Source organism: Hakea prostrata, chromosome 2, assembly GCF_041222555.1.
Source record: "Hakea prostrata isolate BN-2017 chromosome 2, UWA_Hpros_2, whole genome shotgun sequence".
Lineage (NCBI taxonomy): Eukaryota > Viridiplantae > Streptophyta > Magnoliopsida > Proteales > Proteaceae > Hakea > Hakea prostrata.
In genome coordinates this window covers 12,772,163-12,793,119 of record NC_142601.1, presented here as the reverse complement: position 1 = coordinate 12,793,119, position 20,957 = coordinate 12,772,163, and the positions used below count along the sequence as shown (strand labels likewise).

The 20,957-nt window shown below is 37.3% G+C and overlaps 2 protein-coding genes across 2 annotated transcripts; both read right to left on the bottom strand.

Moving 5' to 3' along the window:
- Positions 1-204: 204 nt before the first annotated feature.
- Positions 205-2,620, bottom strand: LOC149023807 (heavy metal-associated isoprenylated plant protein 3-like). The gene is made up of 5 exons (XM_089144297.1): positions 2,510-2,620; positions 2,260-2,413; positions 1,755-1,978; positions 1,304-1,391; positions 205-960 (listed from the first exon to the last, which is right to left on the bottom strand). Exons 1-5 carry the CDS (start codon positions 2,516-2,518, stop codon positions 584-586), a joined length of 852 nt encoding a protein of 283 aa, XP_089000423.1. The 5' UTR covers positions 2,519-2,620; the 3' UTR covers positions 205-583.
- A 4,916-nt stretch (positions 2,621-7,536) lies between these two features.
- LOC149023806 (uncharacterized) lies at positions 7,537-13,432 on the bottom strand. Its single transcript, XM_089144296.1, has 9 exons — positions 13,136-13,432; positions 11,900-12,254; positions 11,727-11,820; positions 9,706-9,828; positions 9,569-9,617; positions 8,554-8,653; positions 8,358-8,419; positions 8,138-8,196; positions 7,537-8,008 (listed from the first exon to the last, which is right to left on the bottom strand). The coding sequence occupies exons 2-9, from the start codon at positions 12,049-12,051 to the stop codon at positions 7,904-7,906; spliced, it is 744 nt and encodes a 247-aa protein (XP_089000422.1). The 5' UTR covers positions 12,052-12,254; positions 13,136-13,432; the 3' UTR covers positions 7,537-7,903.
- Positions 13,433-20,957: the final 7,525 nt, after the last annotated feature.

The window sequence follows — 20,957 nt, the reverse complement described above, 5'->3', positions numbered from 1 at the left end:
CCTGCTCTGCTACCGGTTACAGACTTACAGTTGTCGCCACTACCGGTTACCGCCTTCAGAACAACGCATTCCATTCACTATACATATACATACATTCCATTCACCATACATATACATGTACATGGTGTTGTACATATATACACTACAGATAAGAACCCAGTTTCTTTTCTCTCCTGGACGCCGGTGAGATTTAAATTCAAGGGCCGGGGGGCCATTAGCGTAAATTAACCAAATTTTGGATGTCATGACAAAATGTTTTCAACGGTTTACTCTCAAATTCACCAAATTTGAATTGAAGATAGCAACTAATAAATTGAACAAAATGGAAACAAAAAAACATTACAAACACCTTAATTTCCCTTTTTTTTAAGTAAACGGCCACGATAAGAGATCTACCCTAGTCCGGTTCAACCGGTTCGTTAGCTAAACCTCACCGTCCGTCGAGATGACTGACTATATAAGAAGTATGTACTATCCAATTTCCCCTTTCACTCCTGCTGCTGCACTGTACTTATTTACATTATATTTCCCATTTCCCACCCCAAAAGTCGTCCGTCAAATACTTTCTGGGTCACGTTCACGTTCACATAACGGAGCATGCGTTTGGGTTCTCGTCACTGAAAATCTGAGGAGCGTGTACGTATTCCACCATGTACGGAGGAGGCGGTGCACCGTAGTAGTCGTATTTGTTCTCTTCAACCTTTGGCTTCTCGTCCTTCTTCCCACCATCCCCTCCTCCTCCGCCACCTTTCTCCTTCTTCTCACCGTCACCGCCGCCGTTCTTTCCCTTCTTCTCTCCATCTTCTTTCTCCTTCTTGCCGCCATCGTCTTTCTTCGCCGGAACGAGTTCTACATTTCTTTTCAGTTTATCCTTAAGGTAAGGAACCAGAGTTTTCACGTCCATTGTTCCTTTCACCATCACCAAATCCTTCGCCAAGTCAAAGCTCACGCTCTCAACACCTGTACACATTCACAACCACCACCGTTAGTTACAGAAACACTAAAACCCTAGAAAAGCAAGTCAACTGGAAACAAACAGCGAAAGTAGGTATTGCGTAAAGTTCTGGAGTTCTTCTGTTCTTCAAATAGGAAATTGGATATTCCAGGATCTCGAGAACCCTAAGCAAGATCTTTTCAACTTTGTCATCTTCTTCATCATTTTTTTATTGGGATTTCTGAAGTTGAAATCAGTATCGTGAACCGCAAAAAAAGGAAAATCAAAAACAAATTGCTGCAACTCAAAACAGATTCAACCATGTAACAGATTTTAACAAGTGGCATTAGCGATTAAAACTCATATCACCTTTGATTTTGGATACGATCCGGCGAATTTTCTTGATGCAGCCTTCGCAGTGCAATCTGGTCTTCAGAACCACTGTAGTTGCCTGAGGCTATTATTAACATCAAATCAAAGAAACCAAAATTAGTTCTAAAAAAATTAAGTTTCTAATTAAATGCGCCAAATGCAACTGTTACTAAGCAATTAATGATCCCAGAGACTTGACTGGTTGTCTAGAACACAACAGGACACCTGAAAGCGTGTAATTTCATAAATCTCAGGTGGAGTAAGTGAGTTCCCCTTGGAATTCCCAGAGTAGTCAACTGACGCCCTGACAGAGATGAGGGGACCCTCACGAATCATGGCGCATTTTAACGCGATGATGAACCAGAACCAGAGAGTCCAGGCTTAATGTAAGCAGGAATCGTACGTGAGCATTAATTTTTTCTGAAAAAGAAGAAACAAATTGCAGTACCGGCTTGCTTTCTTTCTTGTCATCGGATTTCTTCTCGGATTTTCCGTCCGGCTTCTTATCGCCACCGGCGTCTTTACCATCTTTGTCCTTCTTAGGCAGAGGGGAAATGAGTTCAACCTTCTTCTTTGTCCTCTGCTCCACCCTCTCCCGAAGCTTCACTGGGTCCGCCTTCCCTATCACCGTCAACTTGTTACTGCTGAAGTCACACTTCGCATCTTCAACACCTTCAACCACAGAAAACAACACAAGAGACGAAATCAGTACGTCGGCTAACGTGCGCCACTAGAATGATAATCAAAACGACGGTTCGGTACCACTTGACTCCGGAAACCTCCAGAACCAGAGAAACAGAGAACCAATCCAATGAGGAAACACAAACACAAATCAAGGTTTCAGAGAGAACAACTACTAATTCTGTATCATTAGATTAAAACTAGGAAAACTTTGAAGTTTGAATCTCAAATCCCAATCCCAAAGAAAGAAAGACGTAGAAAATGGTTTTAACCTTCAAAACCCTTAACAGCGCTTTTCACTTTCTTTGCACATCCTTCGCAATGCAAGTCAACCTTCAAAACAATCGATCCATCTTCTTTCTTTCCACCGTCGTTTTTCTTGTCTTCGCCCTTCTTCTGGCCGCCTTCTTTCTGGTTCCCCTTCTTCTGCAAACAGAGAAAGCAAAGAAAACAGAGTCAGTCTCTGAACGTTATCAAAACTTTGTGAGAAACCAGAGAAGATTTAGAAAGGGACCAACACACCTCACCCATCGCTGATTCTCTCCTCTTCTGATTCTGGAGTGAATGATTCGGAGAGAGTAAAATGGAGGTATCACGGGGGTTGGGGATTAAATAGGCAACAGAGCAGCAGTTCGGTAGTTGTAGTGGGTTATGTTATGCATGTGAGGCGTCGTGGGAAGCCCATGTGTCATGTATGTATGATGCCTTGATGATGTTATATGATAACATCCATGTGTGGATGAGTGATGAGTCAGCACTTTCGGCCGCCGCTTTGGACCTAATAAGGGGCTCCTAGGTTTTATGTTGCGAAACCACCACGGCAATTCGTCGAAGGCTCGAAGCCTCGAACTCAAAGCCCATTTCGCATTTAAAATCATCATGACAGTTTTGAACCATCGTGGCAATTGCCAATGGCGGTTGGGGTTGTGAAATGACGACCTTGCCCTCCTTAATCTAACCAGCCGACAACAATGATCAGGGCGAAACACGGAAAAAAAGGGGATTAGGAAGCAGTTCCTACACGCTACGCACACTCAAGCCAAACAACTTTTCCAGTGGTTACACCTTAAAAAACTAATTAAAAAAAGAAAGGAAAAAAAAAAAAATCTAATGGTGGGGGCGCCCCTGGGGGTGTGGAATCCATGCCTCCAGGGACTTATCCCAATCATATGTTCCAAAACTTGGGGCATTAGTATCCCACAAAAAGCAATACATTGGGGCTGTAGATTTAAATCATTCACACTCTTCTTGACTCTATAGATACCTCTTAATGGAGACGTCATAAGTTCGCTTGTAGATCATATACATAATATCAGCATCTCCTATATATAAGATTTAAAGTATCGATATCGAGTATCGTATCAGTCAGGTGATTTTAAGAGACGTATCGTCCTGTATCGAGTATTGTATCATTCTGATTAATGTATTTTAGTGTAATTCAATGGAGAGACGTATCGAGATGTATCGTCTCAGTTTGGTCAAATATGGATATGTATCGGCTAGTATCGTATGGTATCGTGGGATACTTTAAACCTCGCCTATATATATATAGACACGTCCTTGCACCAAGAGAGAGAAAAGAAATAAATTGCATTGTTCCTTTGTTTTTCTCTCCTCCGTGGGATCTGGGTAGTGGGGAATTTCATTATCAAACTATGCTACTTGATCCCAATAGGGTTCGAAGTTTGGACACACCCACTATGCCATCTTTGTACGTAGACTCATGCTCTGCCATATTCGGGCTTTCCCTCTAACCTCGCCAAACTCAAAACAATTTCCAAATTGTCCCGACAAAGTTATCCAAAGGGACTCAAGCATCAAATGGTTAGGCTGAATTGTAGAAAATCTTCCCCGTCCATGACTGTACCAGTCTCGGCCCTTGATTGAATCGGTTTGTTCTGGGTGGATATGTACGAAATGAGATTGGGTGGCTAAACCGGCCACTAGACAAGAAAATGTAAGTATTTTCAAGTTTTGAATTTGTCATTCCAAGAATCAAAGACACTATCATATTGAATTTTATTAGGTCCATTTCTGACACGATGTTAGAAATTTTCCCTCTGGGTCCATTTTTGAAATTTTTATTTCAATATGGTAGACTTCTGGGCCTTTAAACCCATTGTTCATAATCACCGGGGGTGGTGGTCTAGTGGTCCCAAGCTCACTCCCAAGTGGTTTGGTAAATCTCATGTCCCAAATTCGAATCCCTCTGCTCCTTTGTTTCTTGCATTAGACAGCATACATGCATAGAAATCTTGTTATGCAAAACCTATATGTGATAAATATACTAATACTTAAGGGCTTGTTTGGTTACATGAATCCGGAGATTTCAAATCTCTGGATTCATGAATTTCGTTTAAAAATCTCTAGATTCATGAAACAGAGATTCCCTTTCCTAACGTGTCGGTTTATGGGGGGTGATCGTTTCAAGCTTATATTTGCCTTTCCATCCGTCGCCAATAATTTTTGGTGTCCCTTTCCTCCCCCACTCTTTTTTTTATCTCCTGATTTGAATCTAGAAATTTGAAATCTATGGAGTCATAATTTATAAAATTAACTGTTTGGTTAACTGAATATGCTGAATGAAATCTGTGGATTCATCTGTGATTTTCATGAATGTACAAATGTTTAGCGTTTTTATAATAGGGATGAAATCTCTGAATTTCACCCCATACCTATAAATCTACAGATTCACGTTTTTAGTGTAAAAAGATGAATCTCTAGATTTTTTCCCCCAACCAAACAGGTATAAATCTTGCATTCATGAATCCAGAGATTTAAAATCTTTAGATTCATATAACCAAACAGGCCCTAAAATTATGAATTAATTAATCAACAATTCTCTTCCAAGTCTTTTGCTATGACCTCTTTTTTAACCCAAAATCTATTACCGACAATTAGAGATATATAATATCAATATCCATCACTGTTCTGTTAAAATTTAGAAATAGAAGAAGACATAGTTGTCACTTAATAAGAGATGGCTGCGACCTAATTGAATGATGTTGACATATCCGATCATCAGTATCAGAAACATTTGATTGATTGATGATGATTGCCACTTAATTTTTCCTTATCAACAAGCTTTTTTTTAGTTAATAATTCATTATCAACAAGCTTGTACTATAGTCTAGATGATAAATATTTCCATCTTTGTTAAGGATTTCAAAGCTTGTTCCCTCCCTCACCAAAAATAATTTGAGGTTTTATTTAGGGGTGACACTGAACCAAGCCTCAAAAGGGAACTTGGACTTCAATTATGCATGTCTCCATCTATGAACACTGAAACCTACTTAAAGTATTCACTTTCAAAATGGCCAAAGAAAATCATCTCCATCGAATCTAAATCAGCTGTAATCGATTATATCTTGACCCAGATGAACATGACTTTTAACCAAGATGTATGAGTCAATCTTCTCAAAATTATCAATACTTTTATCCCTCAAGACATGGACAAGTTGAGAAACAACAAATTTATTTTCATTTTCCATTCTTTAAACATGGATTCTGAGCCTTTAAAAACCTCACAATCAAATCAATTAAGTCATGCCAAGATAATCATTCAATTTTTATTGAAAACAATAAAGAACACTGGCCATAAAGACATAAAGATCTACACCTGAGACCTTGTGCTTTTTTGGGCAATCATCCCTTGCCAACTAAACTACCCAGTTTGGATTAATACACTAGTCTTCATTTTTATGTTTTTCTTGGTAAGAAGTTGAAAACTCCATCATTGAACGTTAAAGAGTATAGAAAACAGCAAAATAAAGAAATACACAAAGATAGACGCATGAAACATAGGATTTGAACAAAAACATCCGAACCAAGAGGAAATTGACTAAATTGTCATATATGCAGAATCGTCTATGCGAAAAGCATGGATCAAGCCCAATAAAACCTTAGAAGAAAGACTGTAATTAAAACAGCAACCATTAAGCTCAAAAGATATGAAATATGTATCCTCCATTACAAGCTCCGGAATAGGAAAAAAACACGCCACAAGAGCAGAAACTGACATGCCATAGATATGAAGAAACAACATCTTGAACATCCACCGCTTGACTTCGTTCGTCTCCTTCACTAGTCTTAATTGTGTTGATGAAAGATTCAGCTAGGTTTTGTGGACTGTTCAATTGTTTGTTTTTTCAACCTTTCGTTTTCTCTCTGTTTTTGCTTTGTCAGTGGCTCAAAAAGTCTCAAGATGTAAAGAAATTAAGAAGAGAGGAAGAATTTAGTGTCATTGGTGACTTTGTCTCATCAGATGAAAAAAAGGTCCAATATATACGCAAGTTCAAACCTGAGATGTCTTTTTTGTTCGCATGGTGAACCATCCATTTCCTTATCAGCAAAAACAAATCATTCTTTACTTCATCAAACAAAACAAATCATCCACTAATGTCAAACTATTTGTAGTGTTCCCCCAATAATATCTTCTTCAGCTGATGTAGTTTTAACAAGTTGCATAAAATGGACAGCATCTCAATCGGTCGTGTTTCTCTCATGTTGTAATTTTGTGGGGTTTGTGAATTGTGATGTCACATCATGCATTTGGCATAATCTTACTGCAAATTCAAGAACTACAGATTTTACTGATGATGCATTTGTGCTATTTTCACATCATCTGGTAAATCCTAGCTACTATTTTCTTTTCCTTCTTTTTTTGCTCACACTTTTAGTTGTGATACTTTCAGTTGATGAATTCCATCTACAAGTTACACTTTAGATTGTCAAAAGAATTTTTTAGTTACAGGATACATTTGCAACAATGACCTTTATTGCAGAAACATTCATCTTTCAATATGTGGGAATGGATGCTCCTGGCTCTGAGAAATGGAAAATGAGCAAAACAAGTTACAATTCCTTATCATGTCAGCATTAGCACTGGTTCATGAATTTCCTGCTGGTAGTTCAGTCTAAAGCATGGAAAACTAGGAGACATTTGTTTCTCTTTCCAACAGCTTTGCATAATTGTACATATCAAGTATTCCCCTCACAAGGAAGAGCTACTCAAGCTTCCTTTGCTCAACTTTGAAGAATATGCCACAACAAATATTTTCCATGCAAAGAATAGCCTCATGTTTTGAGTGTTTATCACCTTTCTTATTGGACTCTGAAAAGTTCTTTCAGAGCCTTCATATGTATAAACTTATGGTATAACCTATAAGAACCATCTAATTCTGGATCTAGGTTTATGAGTTTGGTCTGGCAGCTCAAACTGATTGTCATCATTTTCTTCTTCATTTAAACCTTTTATCAAAACTATAACTTCAAACTCTACCTAAAGACAATTACCACCCCATGAGTATCAAACCTTATGATGCCTCAAGCAGTATAGTTCAGTTGGTAAGGATGGACACCTTTTTGGTCATGAATTCAACTCTCCTCAGGTTATTCAAAACAAAGCTTCACAATACTTGGGATCTCAAAACCAAAAGCCCCATGAAAGACCAAGTGATCACTATATTGCAAGTCAACCACTCTTGCTTGGGAACACCCAAGGACAAGCAGAACCCCAAAGCTCCTCTCAACCAATAACCCCAGCCACCACCCCCCGCACACAGAAAGAAAAATAACTTCTTGGTGATCCTAAATGCGCTTCATTGTTCATACACGATGAAATTTGTCAATCAACATTGACTTAAAAGAGTAAATTTGTTCTAAACTTTCCTGAACAAATTAATTGTGACAAGTTAAACAAGGAATGTTTCCTTCTAACAACTAATAAGACATGCATAATACAAGTGATTGATCTCTCAAGCCAACCAAAATTCATCCGAACCCCAGAACCTGGTTTTGTAGTTGCAAATGGGTGTCTCTGGAATATGCTAACTTTTCTCAACTGTAGCAAATTTCACTGCCTAAACAGCACGAGTGAGGACTGAATAACTGACTAGCTAGTCAAGTTAGCACTGCTCAGCTCACAAATTTCCTCAAGACTGCTTCAGCACGCTGCTCAACTTTTGGCAAAGCCCACTCATGTTGAACTATGTCAAGACTGTCTTTCTCAGCACTTAAACTCTAAGGAAAATGGGAGAACCACAAAATACCCAATCAAATAGAGTAATGGAGAATAAACAAAAATAAACGATCTATAGTTTAACTATTTCAAAGATCACCCTATAAAATAACTAACCAACCATAACATACCTTTGTAGGGTCAAAGCCAAATCCACTCATTTGCATCATCCGTTGTGTGTCATCGGTTGCTGCATTGGCAACTATGTATCAGTTCCCATATATCTAGATACACCACCTATCAACTATTGCAATCCCTTTTTGATATCATTACATTTTACTTATCTCTCTGGGTTCCCAGAGCACATGAACAGAAAGAAATTCCAAATGACAAAAGGATAATGGAACCCACCATTTTCTTCACCCAGAATGAGGCTGAACAGACCCCTCAATCCAAACAGATTGAGAAAATACCTATAAGGCAACAGAAAGGAGGAGAAAAAGGGGGTGAATAATCAGAAAATGCTTAGATGAATTTTGAGATCAACTCTAAAGTACTTTTAAGTGAAGTGAGTAAATTTCTTCTTGCTCATGAAAATAATACATACCATGAACGACTGCTGACATAGCTAACATCAACTGTGCTCAAGTCAATTCCATTTTGTAACATTGATCTGAACCTCTGAGTCAATGGAAATGGTATCTTTGCTGAAAGTGGAAAATATTAATAAATAATAATAATAAAAATAAGACCTCTACCACAAGTCCATACACATATTTTTCAACTAGAACTAGAAAAAATTAGTTACTGATAAGGAACAGGTACAAGGAATTCACAAGTAGTGTCATTGGATTCCAACACTATCAGGAAAGTCAAGCTAACATGCTTCTTACAAGTAAGACCATAGCATGTTAAGTTGGAAAGGGACAGGATATATGCCACCTCAACATTACAAGAATAAGCAGAAGCCACCCTTTCCAGGACCGCAATGAAGATCATGAAACTGAATGGATTACTGGGAAAACTGTGGCCATCACAGAAAGGCATTCTATTCAGAAGAGTGTTAGTTTCTGCCCTCTGTGATGCACTGGTCCAGGAGGTGAGTTTACAGGGGAATCCTCAGCCCTCTTTACTGGCTTTGAATCAGAAGAAAACACTTGGATTTAATCATCAGTTAGATTAGGGTGAATCAGCAAAAATATTTCAGCCGATCCGAGAAGTGAATGTATTAGCAGATATCAACACCTTGCTCCAACATCTGCCTAAAAGGACAATCGAACAGCAGATAAGCTGGTTACAGAGAAGAGCTATCAGTTCTTAATTTACCAAGGGGCAAGTCTTCCTCTGCAATTCTTTGTCTGATGTTACCTTCTTTGCTTTCCTAGTGGTTACTCAACCTCTGAACATATTCTTCCATCTGATTTCTCAGATAGTCCTCCACTTGTTACTTTGATGATGGTGATTTTTTTTTTCATAGTCATTGCTTATATCTTTCTTTCTTTCTTTCCTTTATCTCTTTATAGATGAGATAGCATGGTGGAAACGGGTCGCCCCAAGGGGATGTGGAGGTGTTCAGATCAATAAATCCAAATGAAAAGGGCTAGAGTAATGTACAAACTAACCTGCTACAAAACCAGAGAAAAAGAAGTTGACCCATGCAAAAGTAAGAGTCTGAACAATGAACAGCAGATCACATTATTGTCAGTGGTTACATTTAGGAATTTCAGCATTGTGGTCTGAGATTACACAATTTTGATACCTGGGGTATGATCATTGAGAGGTTCTTCTTCATCATATCCATGGCCATATTTGGATCAGAGAACATTTGTGCCTGGGCATTATTTGGGGCCTGTCCCTTGGGGACATAAAGTAATCCATTCTCCTGCCACAGCATAACATAATTTTCAGGACCCCATGTATGGGACATTACATCATGATGGATCAATCCAATTGTAAAGAGTAGTATAAAAAACTAACTTCAACAAATGGGGTGGAAATCTCACAAGTTTTGACTTTCAACTAATCAGCTACCTTTGCAGGCTTTTTTGAGAAACAACAAACTGTCGTATCCAGGTTACATAAACCGAAGCTCCATTTAGTATGGAATTGTTTGCTTTAAATCAGATTTGCAAGTTGAACAAACCTAGACATGTAGAAGAGTTATTTTATTTCCACCTAGTTTGTCTAACTGCTAGCAGCAATGTTGTGTGTATCGTGTATCTAATAAACACCACATCTGGGATCCTCGCTAACACTACCTTCAACTATCCACCAATCAAACAGTTAGATAACCATTTCAATGAGCCACACCCAAAGAGTGGCTTCACTGAACCAAGTTCAAACAGACAAAGTAAGGCGATCTAAGTGGTTAACACATAGTTATTACTTCACTTCACTGAAAGTAAAAACCCCTTGCCTAAATGATAACTCTCAGGCTGAAGACCAAACTTGGTAACTTTGAACTAATGGATATGCAAAAGCCAGTTGAAGTTCACATCTTATCCATCCAATATATCATATAGCATTTTATTTGACACACAAAAAAAGCTAAGCCAGCTTGATTCCCAAAATTTCCTCTCCACATTTTCTCTAAGCGGAAGAGTTCTAATTGCTTCAAAATTTTGTTAACAGAAGACAGTTTATAACCATCAGCTCAGCCTAAGGAGAGACTAAGACTAATCCCCCTTGTGTAACTGGCTGTTTATTGATGTATGCCCCCATAGGCTTAACTCAGCTGAACTCAACAACAGTAAAAACCAACATTACTCGATCCTAAAGTCTATAATGAATATGTGGAATAATCAGACAGAAGTAAAGAACTGAAACAACAGCAAACAAGTCTCCATTTGGTTCTCATAGGCTCACCAATTTGACAACCTAGGAATTCTTTGGAATAAAAGAAAAGATTATGAGTCCAGCACAATATGCAACATAGTGAGATGCATGAAGATCCTTTAACTCCTTTCATCATTCACCACATGAAGTTAGATATTAGCGCTATCAGCGTCTATAATGGTATCCCATAAGCTCATGTAAATCTTGAAATAAAGGCCCTGGAGCAAGAGTTACAGCTCTCAGGGATCAACCTCACCTGTCAAACCCCACATATGTATGTAGCTAATGTAATCCCTCCAAATCACTGACAGGCCTCTAATGCGAAGAGAACACCCATCCATGCAACACCCACTGGAAGGGGGAGGGGGACAGACCAAACAAGCTCGATGCCCTGTGGCGTGAGAATATATAAGCATGTCGACCGCCTCTAAAAAAAATCTCTAATGCAAAAGTACAATGTGTTTCATATTTAAATTCAGACCATATCCTTATTTGGAGAGCTAAATTAAACCTTACTTATGAAACATATTGCAAACAATGTATCCAAGTAATACCTTAGAAACTCCACAACATTTGCTGGGAATACAATACCGAATTCATATGAAATATATAAAGGAACTACAGGATGTAGTCAGATTTAATGGGAATTGAAAATTCAAATAAGTATTTGGTTTTAAACGATAACTTTTGTTGTTTCCTTGCACAGAAAGTGGTTTCTACAAAGCAAGGAGAGTAGTAAGTTCATCCAAATACAGTTGAGCTAAATAAGATTATCTATAGCGGAAAGCACTACAATGAAGAAACCAAGCATAGTTTGAATCCATATGGCTATGCAACTTACAATTGACAAGAAAAAAGACCAGTTTGCGACTCTGTGTAGCTCCCATTAGAACCCATATGGAGAAGAACAATGAAAGGAAAAAGTTTCAGGAAGAAAGTTCTGACCTCATTGCTGAAATATGCTTTTCGAGAACGAAAGGACTTCAAGGGGATCAAATTCGCACCCACCCGTAAGTTCCTAGCCCGAATAATGACCTGTCTGGAACCAGTAACAAACAAAATAAGTAAAAATAGTATGTTACTGAAAGTTGTAATTAGATTCTTCCTGTAGTAGTTACCCCTCTTTAACGATCTTGACGTCAGGCGTCTGAGAAGATCGCATCAGTTTCGAAACAAAATAGCGAAGGATTCCAATTAGAACCATGACCACGGAGAGAGGGATTAGAACCCAATCTCTGATGGCAGTGTCTAAGACCAGATCATTTGCCATCAAAACAGAACCTCAAGCTTCGTAAACGATCCTCCGCGACAGCTTTCTCAATTCTCAGAGGAAAAAGTATCTCTGGTCTTCTTCAATGTTTCTTCCCCTGTGCTTTCTTCATTGATGATGCAATTGAAGAAAATATGGGTTCAGCTCCTCTCCTTGGAGGGAAACACCCAAGGATTGCCCAATGAACTATTGGATTCTGCCAGCTGTAATATATTAACCCAATGGTTAGTATTTCCTCACCCATTTTTAACTTGTCTAAAACCCATTTCCCTTGAAAACCCAAGTAGATCTCTGTTCAAACTAGACCTGTAAGTGGACGTATTCAGCTCGAATACAGCACTATCCATATTCAAATCCAATAATTAAATACACCATCTGACGGAAATTTAAAGAATGTTTCCAAATTCAAATCCGAAAATTTATTGGATATCCAATAATTATCCGATCCATTAAACTATCTGATTACTGATTGCCAATTGTCAATTATCAATTTCTGATTTCTGATTCTTGATTGCCGATTATCGGTTTCCAAATCTGATTATCAGCCTTTTTAGAGAAAAGAAAGTATTTAACAATACTGATTGCAAATCATCCAATTCCAAATCTAACAACGATACTGACTGTCCCATTTTAGAGACTAACTGTTCCGTGGAAATAAACAACCGGGAAAATTATTTCATTCCAGATGCCATTTGTGTAGGCAATCAAAGAAAAAAAAGAAAGAGAAGGGACATTTTTGTGGCAATTGTTAGATTCATGGTAAAAGAAATAACGCCAAATACTAGATTCATCCCAGCGTGAAGCCAGGTAGACCTAACAAATGTATATGAGAACATTTGTTCCTGCATACTGATAGCTGTTCAAACCTAACGAGGTTTCCTGCTAGGGATAAAATTAAAGGTTGCTAGTATATGAAAACACACTGGATTTGTTTGAACTATTGACAAACACACAGTTATCATTAAAATGTAGATCCATGGAGAGGAATTAATAATCAAAAAACAGAACTGGGTTTTGAACCAACCAAGAGAAACAAGCACAGTGCATCACAAGGAAATTGAAGAATCCATACATAAAAAAATACCTGCAAATTTCGAAACAATAGATCAGCACGATTTACCCCCGATAAATTAAGCCCAGAAAAGAGACGACAATAATGGAAGAATTATTGGTTCTGCCTGGGGATTCAAAGCACAGTTTCCAACTAGACTCTAGCCGCAATTTTAGATTTCAAGTTCTTCCGCTCACAAGCGAATACAGAACCGCAACTTGCCGCCTGTTACAGTTCGGTGCCGCTGGTTAAAGGGTCAGAGTGGCTAAGATTTGAGTTTCGCCAAGCTTGAAGAATGAAGAAGAACAAGGCTTTCTTTCGTTAACTCCCTTTTTTGGGTAAATGCCATTTAGCTCCCTACTTAGTTCGATAATGACATATACCTCCCCCCATTACGGACTCTTTTTTTTTTTTGTGTAAAATTACGGACTTTTATTGCTGCAGCCAGCCCGAGGATTTTTGTTTGCGGCCGAGCTGATATCCTCCGCTCAAGCCCAGAATGCTAACACATGTCTCTTAAAAAATTCTACGGTTGAGAAGTATGGGTAAATTCGTAATTTAATTTGTTAGATTTAGAAATTTTTTTAAATTACAAAAACCCACACATCTTGAAATAGAATTTGCAGAAAGATCACTTTCATCAAATTAAGAAAACAAGTTTGAATGAAACCCTAGCCATCGCTCATCAGCCTTTTCTCCGGTGGCGACGAAACCCTCCTGAGTCTCTCTCAACAACGGCTTATCTCCCTGAGTCTCTCTCAACAACGGCTTATCCTTGCTCTCCAGAACACCCGCCATAAGAAACCAGGAAAATTCATAATGAAGTTGAAGGCGTGGTTGTGATTCGTGAAGTAGAGAGGAAAACCTAATAGGAAGTCATGATTAAGCTTGAATCTTGAAGAAGGTAGGTTAAGTTCAAGATTTGTGAAAATCGTCAAAACGGAGATTAATCTGAATTTTCAAGATACATGGATTCAATATTGAATCATTTTGGGCAAAAAAGAAAAATAGATAAGCTCACGAGAGAACCAAGACTTTTAGAAGAGAGATCAATCTGGATTCAAGATGCCCGATGAAACTGCGGAATAAATGTAAAATGTAGTCGTGACTAAACTTGAATAGAAGAGAGATTTGGACTGAAAATACTTGTCAAGTCAGTTCCTTGACGCGAGACGAAAGCTTGAAATTGCCTTGTTCGACTTGACAACAAGTTCAAGGACTTCAAGATCCAATTTCCTGACACCTCTCCTCTATAAGATGTCAAAGTAGTTCGTGAGCGTTTCTTAATTTCCCAAACACTGCTTCACCGGAGAAGAGACAGATAAATGACGGTAGGGTTTTACTCAAGTCTTCACAATATGGTAAAAGGGATCTTTTTTGCAAATTCAAATTCATATGGGTAGATTTCTGTAATTTACGAAAACTTTTAAACCCAATTACCAATTTTCCCTCACCTCTCAACCGTTTGATTTTCTGAAGACACCTGTCAGCATTCCGGGCCTGAGCGGAGGATATCCGCTCGGCCGCGAAAAAAAATCCATTATCAGAGTGGCTAAGATTTGAGTATCGCCAAACTTGAAGAATGAAGAAGAACAAGGCTTTCTTTCGTTAACTCCCTTTTTTGGGTAAATGCCATTTAGTTCCCTACATAGTTCGATAATGACATACGTCTCCCCCATTACGGACTCTTTTTTTTCTTGGGTAAAATTACGGACTTTTAGTTGCTGCAGCCTCCAGCGAGCCCCTTATTATTAGAGTCGGGATCTGCAACCCGAGAGCATAGACTTTACCACCATAAATATAGGGACCGAAGGGTTGGGTGATGGATTTTTGTTCGCGCCTACGCAGATATCGTCCGCGCAGGCACAACTTTTCGACATATGGTGTACAATTAATCTAACGGTGGACTAAAAGGGCAAGACGATAATTGCATTGATTTAGTGAATTTTCTTTTAATTATAAAAATGAACCCCAAAAGTTATCGAATTTACTGTGTTAGACCCAAAACCCTCGTCTGAGTTTTTTAGCCAAGCCCATCGTCTGAGTTGCAATGGAGTTGCAACGGTGCGGGTTTGCTAAAAAAGTGAAGACGATTTAGAGGAATCAGATTCGAAGAGATTGTGAGAAACAAGTGAACAATTGTAAGCTCTTCAATTTTATGATACCCACTGATATTTTACCTGAAAATCGATTGTAAAAGAAGTCTAAGAAGTATTGTATTTTGCTCGTTAGAATACCAGCGAAATGGTTTGAACTCAAGTCTAATTGTTCTAGGGTTTAAACCCCTTGGGCTTAGGTTCTTTGGCATTTCTTTGCAACTCGGGTTCAACTAAAAACGAGGATGGGATTTGGAAACGAAGATGGATTTTGGAGTTGTTTCTTTTTTCTTTCCCCAAACTATAATATTGCGGAACAGAACGGAACATAATTGAAGTTTTAGTTTCAGACTTGGGAAGGTTCTAATTTTTCTAAACTTAAGATGCATCACTTCTTTTCTGGTTATCGAGTCAATCCCTCTTCTCCTTCCATCACTCAATTGGTTTATCCTTTCGGACTACAAGAAAAATCCTTCTTGGTGAAAATTTTGTCTAGCTTGCAAAGGATTCGATCCGTAGTTCCATTGTTAGATCTAGGAGTTGCAGATTTGCAATGATAAGACTAAGCTTGTAGATCTCTGTGTTGATGGGGCTAGGGTATCGCTCAATCTGAATCGGTTTTGGAATCATCCCAAAGTTTGCCTTGTTTTGTAAATTTGCATTAAACTAAGGATGTGTAATTGTAAATTCTAAGGGGTTTCAAACCTAAAGATTAAATGTAATGCATTGGGAACCATTAGATTACACCCTTACAGGTGTCAAACATATTGTGCCTGCGCAAAACAAAAATCCGTTGGGTGATGGGTTCTTTTTTTTTATTTTTTTATTTTTTACTTGTGGATCCCACAGGATTTGTGGTGGTAAAGTTGTGGTGCTGTGAGCATAGTGTAACGGGATGATGATTTGAATTCTTATTATTACCAAGTAAAGGTGGGATTTTTATTTGGAGCAGCCGCTGATGGCTGCTGCCGATGGTGGTGATTACGCCACGTATTCAAAATAAGATCCAACAATTAAGAATCAATTGGAGGGAACTTATTTGTAAATATTAATTTTTATTTTTTTCATTTTAAAGGTTACAATTTTATTAATTTACAAACTTACACCCCTCATTTACGGGACTCCATTTCTTTGTTTCTTCTTCTTTTGCAATTTTCGTCATTAGAGTCATGCCCACATACGGATCACCTCCCATTCTTTACAAAAGGTAAACCTCTTAGTTCTGTTTTTGATCGAAAAAGAAGAATCAACTAATGTAAACCTTCTTTCCCGATTGATTGGAAAAAAGAAGTTTGATCTGACTGGAGTATATATCAAATTTTTCATAACTTACATTTGTTTTCCTTTCAGAATGACTAGTTTCTTCTTTTCTTCTGCGTTTTTCTGCACTTAGTTCTCAACGAAATTATTCTTTGCCGGCCGTGATAAGGCTGCCGTTAGAAGCAGAAGAGGGCGACAGTTTTAGATCCTTCTTCCCAACGCCATATCTTCAATTTGTTCTCCATCTCCTTTGCTCAACCTCCTTTTTCTAATGAAACCCAAACCGGTTGTTGCTAATAGGATTTTCAGGAGTGAAGAGGGGAGCCAGGGAGGAGACGTTTTACCGAATAAAGAAAAAAGGCAAAGAAGAAGAAGAAAGAAAGAAGTAGGGAAAGAAAGAAGAGAGGAGTCGGATAAATGAGAGGTGTAAGTTTGTAAATTAATAAACGTTTAACCTTTAAAATGAAAAAATAAAAATTAATATTTACAAATAAGCCCCCACTAATTGATTTTTAACCATTGGATCTTATTTTCAATACATGGTGCGATCAACACCATCGGCAGCAGCCAGCAGCGGCTGCTGCAAATAAAAATCCGTAAAAGTCCGGTCCACTCTTCTATTTACATTTTCAATTAAATTATATGTTTGCCATTCGATATTTTTTCAAACACCAGATTACCCTAATTAGGATAATATTTTAGTGTAAAACCCTAAACTATTCAAACTACCCCAATTACCTTCGTTAATGTAATTCCAAAATACCTTTATAATGAATTTCTTCCCCCAAGGTCTTGTAGAATGTAGAACCTCATTTCTTCTAATAGTTTCTACGTGCTGATTCTAATAGTGTTGTTTAATCATCTCAAAATCTTAGACAACCATCAATCAACCATAATAAATTAAACAAACTCAAACTACGAATTTTGAAGCTTTTCAACCTCATAGCACTAAACAGATAAAAAGATAAAAAGAAGTGGGGTACCAAAATTTTAAGGTGGATGTGTTTCTAGCATAATAATAGCAACCTCACTGGTAGAAGCAATAAGTCCAATAAATCATTGAATTCGAACATCTATCCCTCCCGGTAAAATGGATTCTTCAATGAGTGATATCATATCTATTTTCTCTTTTTAAAATAGAATTATTATTGAGATTTTTTTTTAACCTAATCTTGAGAGTCAGAGTTGCACAAATGGGTGGTTGCTCATGGGCACCGTCTCACAATTCTCACTTATAAGGACAAGAATCATGGTTCAACTTCAGTGTTATGCTGCCAATGATCAAGATTTCAGTCTCGATCTTGATTTTAGTCTCGGTTGGTGGCAGCAGGTGTTGCGCAACATTCTAGTCTCAGCCCAAGAATCAAGATTTTTATTTGCAATAACCGATGCTGGCTGCTGCCAAGGGTATAGATCGTGCCACGTCATCATAAAATGATCCAAGGGTTAAGAATCAAACAGTGGGGGTTTGTTTGTAAATAAAACTTTTTATTTTTACATTCAAGATTTTTTTTATATAAATTTACAAAATAATTCCTTGGATCTACCTTATCACAATGTTCATCATCTCCTCTCCTGAGCCCTCTTCTCCATCGTCTCCCTCTACTGTTGTTGAAACTTGTTGAGGAATCTGCACACACACTTGAACTGTTATTATAATCACAGTACTCCTTCAAAGGTGAAACATACCAGTGGTACTTTCTTTAAGGTATTTAGACACCCCAATTTGTGCAATAGATGTTTTAAAAGTGTCTTCACCCCAAGATCTGTCAACCCAAACCTTTAAGGTTGTACCCCAAAAAGATTACTTAAGATGTAATCAGGTTATGTTCACTGCTTCACAGAATAACAACAGGGAGAGAGAGAGAGAAATATGAGGAAATTTAGTGTCCAGAATGAACTCGAAAATAGGTTTATATAGAACCCCAAATGCTATGGGTGAAAGGGTAAGGTGATCACCTCTTTTTGTGAGGGTACCTATTCAGCTCAATTCCCTTCAGGGAGGTACCTCTCGAGCAAGATAGTGCCTCTCTAATGGCATCTCCACGTTTTCACCCAGCAGTGGGCTTTCCGGAACAGAGCCCATGACAAAATGGACACTCTAGATTAAGGCCCAGAGTCCTAAGTCCTAAGATATATATATATATATATATATATATATATATATATATATATATATATATATATATATATATATATATATCTTAGGGTCATAACAGGGTTTAGGATCAGTTCGTGTCGCACAAATTAATATTACATAGGCCCTTACTATATATAAACAATAAAATCAGCTCCTCTCCACCCGATGTGGGACTAAATAAAACCATAAGATAAAAGACACGATTAAAACATATATATATATATATATATATATATATATATATATATATATATATATATATTAATTAGGGATAATTGCTCTTGCTCCTAGAGTTTGATTTTATTACTAATAAAACCCTGTTCTTTATGAAATTACTATTGCCCCCTTCCTTATAACGGTGTTAAGTAGCCGTTAAGTTTGAATATGTAATGTCTAATTTGCCCTTCATTAAAATTAAGAAACGATGCTACCCCATTTATAAAATCCAGATTAAATGTCAATTTTACCCTAAACTTCATATATTTTGAATTAAATAAATGGGCAAAATCCAAATCTGATTTAGTTTCCCGCCTTCACTAAGCTTCATTTATTTTCAATTAAAGAAATGGACAAAATCTAAATCCAATTTGGTTTCCCACCTTCACTAAACTTCATTTATTTTGAAAATATTTTAGGATATTCAGTTTCTATTTGAGTTTTATTTAATCATTCTTTCTATATTTTGTGGTTTTTTTTTTAGAATAAAATGGATTATAGTTTTTTTTTTTTTTTGTTGTCCACAGTTAATTAAGGGTACTACTGTAACATGATAAAAGGATAAATAAGTAAAGAGATAAATATAAGGGTATTTTGGAATTTTTAAGAAAATATAAAGATGCCACATCATTAGTAAACTAACAGAACTTAACGGTAAGGGGGCAAAAGTAATTATAGACAAAGTTGAAGGTTGGATCAGTAATTTTGAAAATTACAGGGGATACAGTAGTAATAAAATCAAAGTACAGGGGGCCAACAGTAATTATCCCTATTAATTAAGTTTTAAACATATTTACAACAACTGCATCTCCATTTTTTGCTGTTGATTAAAGAAGTCTTGCAATATCTAGTAAATGCTCCCACCATTATTCCTCACTGATCCATCCCTGCTGCTGTTGCAAATGCTTCTTAGCTTTCCTCTTCTAGCTGTTTCCACTCCTCATAACCCGTTGTTCTTCACTTTCATCTTCATCTTCATCTTCTTCTTCCTCTTCCAAAAGATCATCGGAAGATTGATCTCCCCCACTCAACTTCTTCGCCTTCTTCTTGGCTTGCACATTCCTAGGCTTTGATTCCAACAACATTCTCTGCATACTTTCTCCCTTTCAACGAAAATCGAGTGTAGCTCCTCAAAGAACGGACATTGCTGTCCATTTTGTGGATCATTTCTTCAAAATATAACACAAGATTGAAAATTTCCCCACTTTTAGCCCTTTAAATTTTGATATTTTTGAGAAAAGCTTGAAAGGTTTGAGCTTGCTTCAACTGTCAATGTTCCAAGTGACTGAAATTTCTTGCTTATTTGGTGCTTTGGTACATATTTTTCATTTTCGAGAAGAGAGAGATGGGTATAAGATTCTTCTACCTCTCTTGTAGTCTTGGTTTTTTTGTGCTTCAAGTTGTGAAAAAAGATATTTATGATTAGTGTCAACCATGTTACTTTGGTGATTGTAGTGAAGGGTAGAAGAACAGAATATGAATGGACAAGGGTTTGCTGTTGGCCAGCACTAGGGAAGAACTGACCTTGGAATCAAAACTTTCAATTGAAAACGGCGAAGGAAATCGAAATGGAGAAGAGGGCTCAAGGGAGGAGATGAATTGGGTAGATCAAGGAGTTATTTTGTAAATTTATAAAAAATAATAGAGCAAATTGCACCGCCACCCCAAAATGGAGGCTTTACACCCCACTTTATGTTTAAAAAGCACAGAGACATCAAAATTGGATTTTCAATTGGATATATTTGTCCAATTTATCATTGAAAACCTTCCAGATACTGTTTATTATAGGGATATTTTTAAAAATAAATAGTAATTAAACTGTTTTCAGTGATAAATTTGACAAATATATCTAATTAAAAATTCAATTTTGGGGTCTCTGTGCTTTTTAAACATAAAGTGGAGTGTCAATGTTTTAAGATTTTTATTTTGGGGTGTTAATACAATTTGTTCAAAAAAATATATCTTACATGTAAAAATAAAAATTTTTATTTACAAATACATCCCTACCTTTTGATTCTCAATCGTAAGATCATTTTATGATGATGTGGCATGATCTATACCTTTGGCAATAGCCAGCATCGACTGTTGCAAATAAAAATCCCGAGAATCAATCATGCTTTAGACATGAATGCGCTTTATTCTA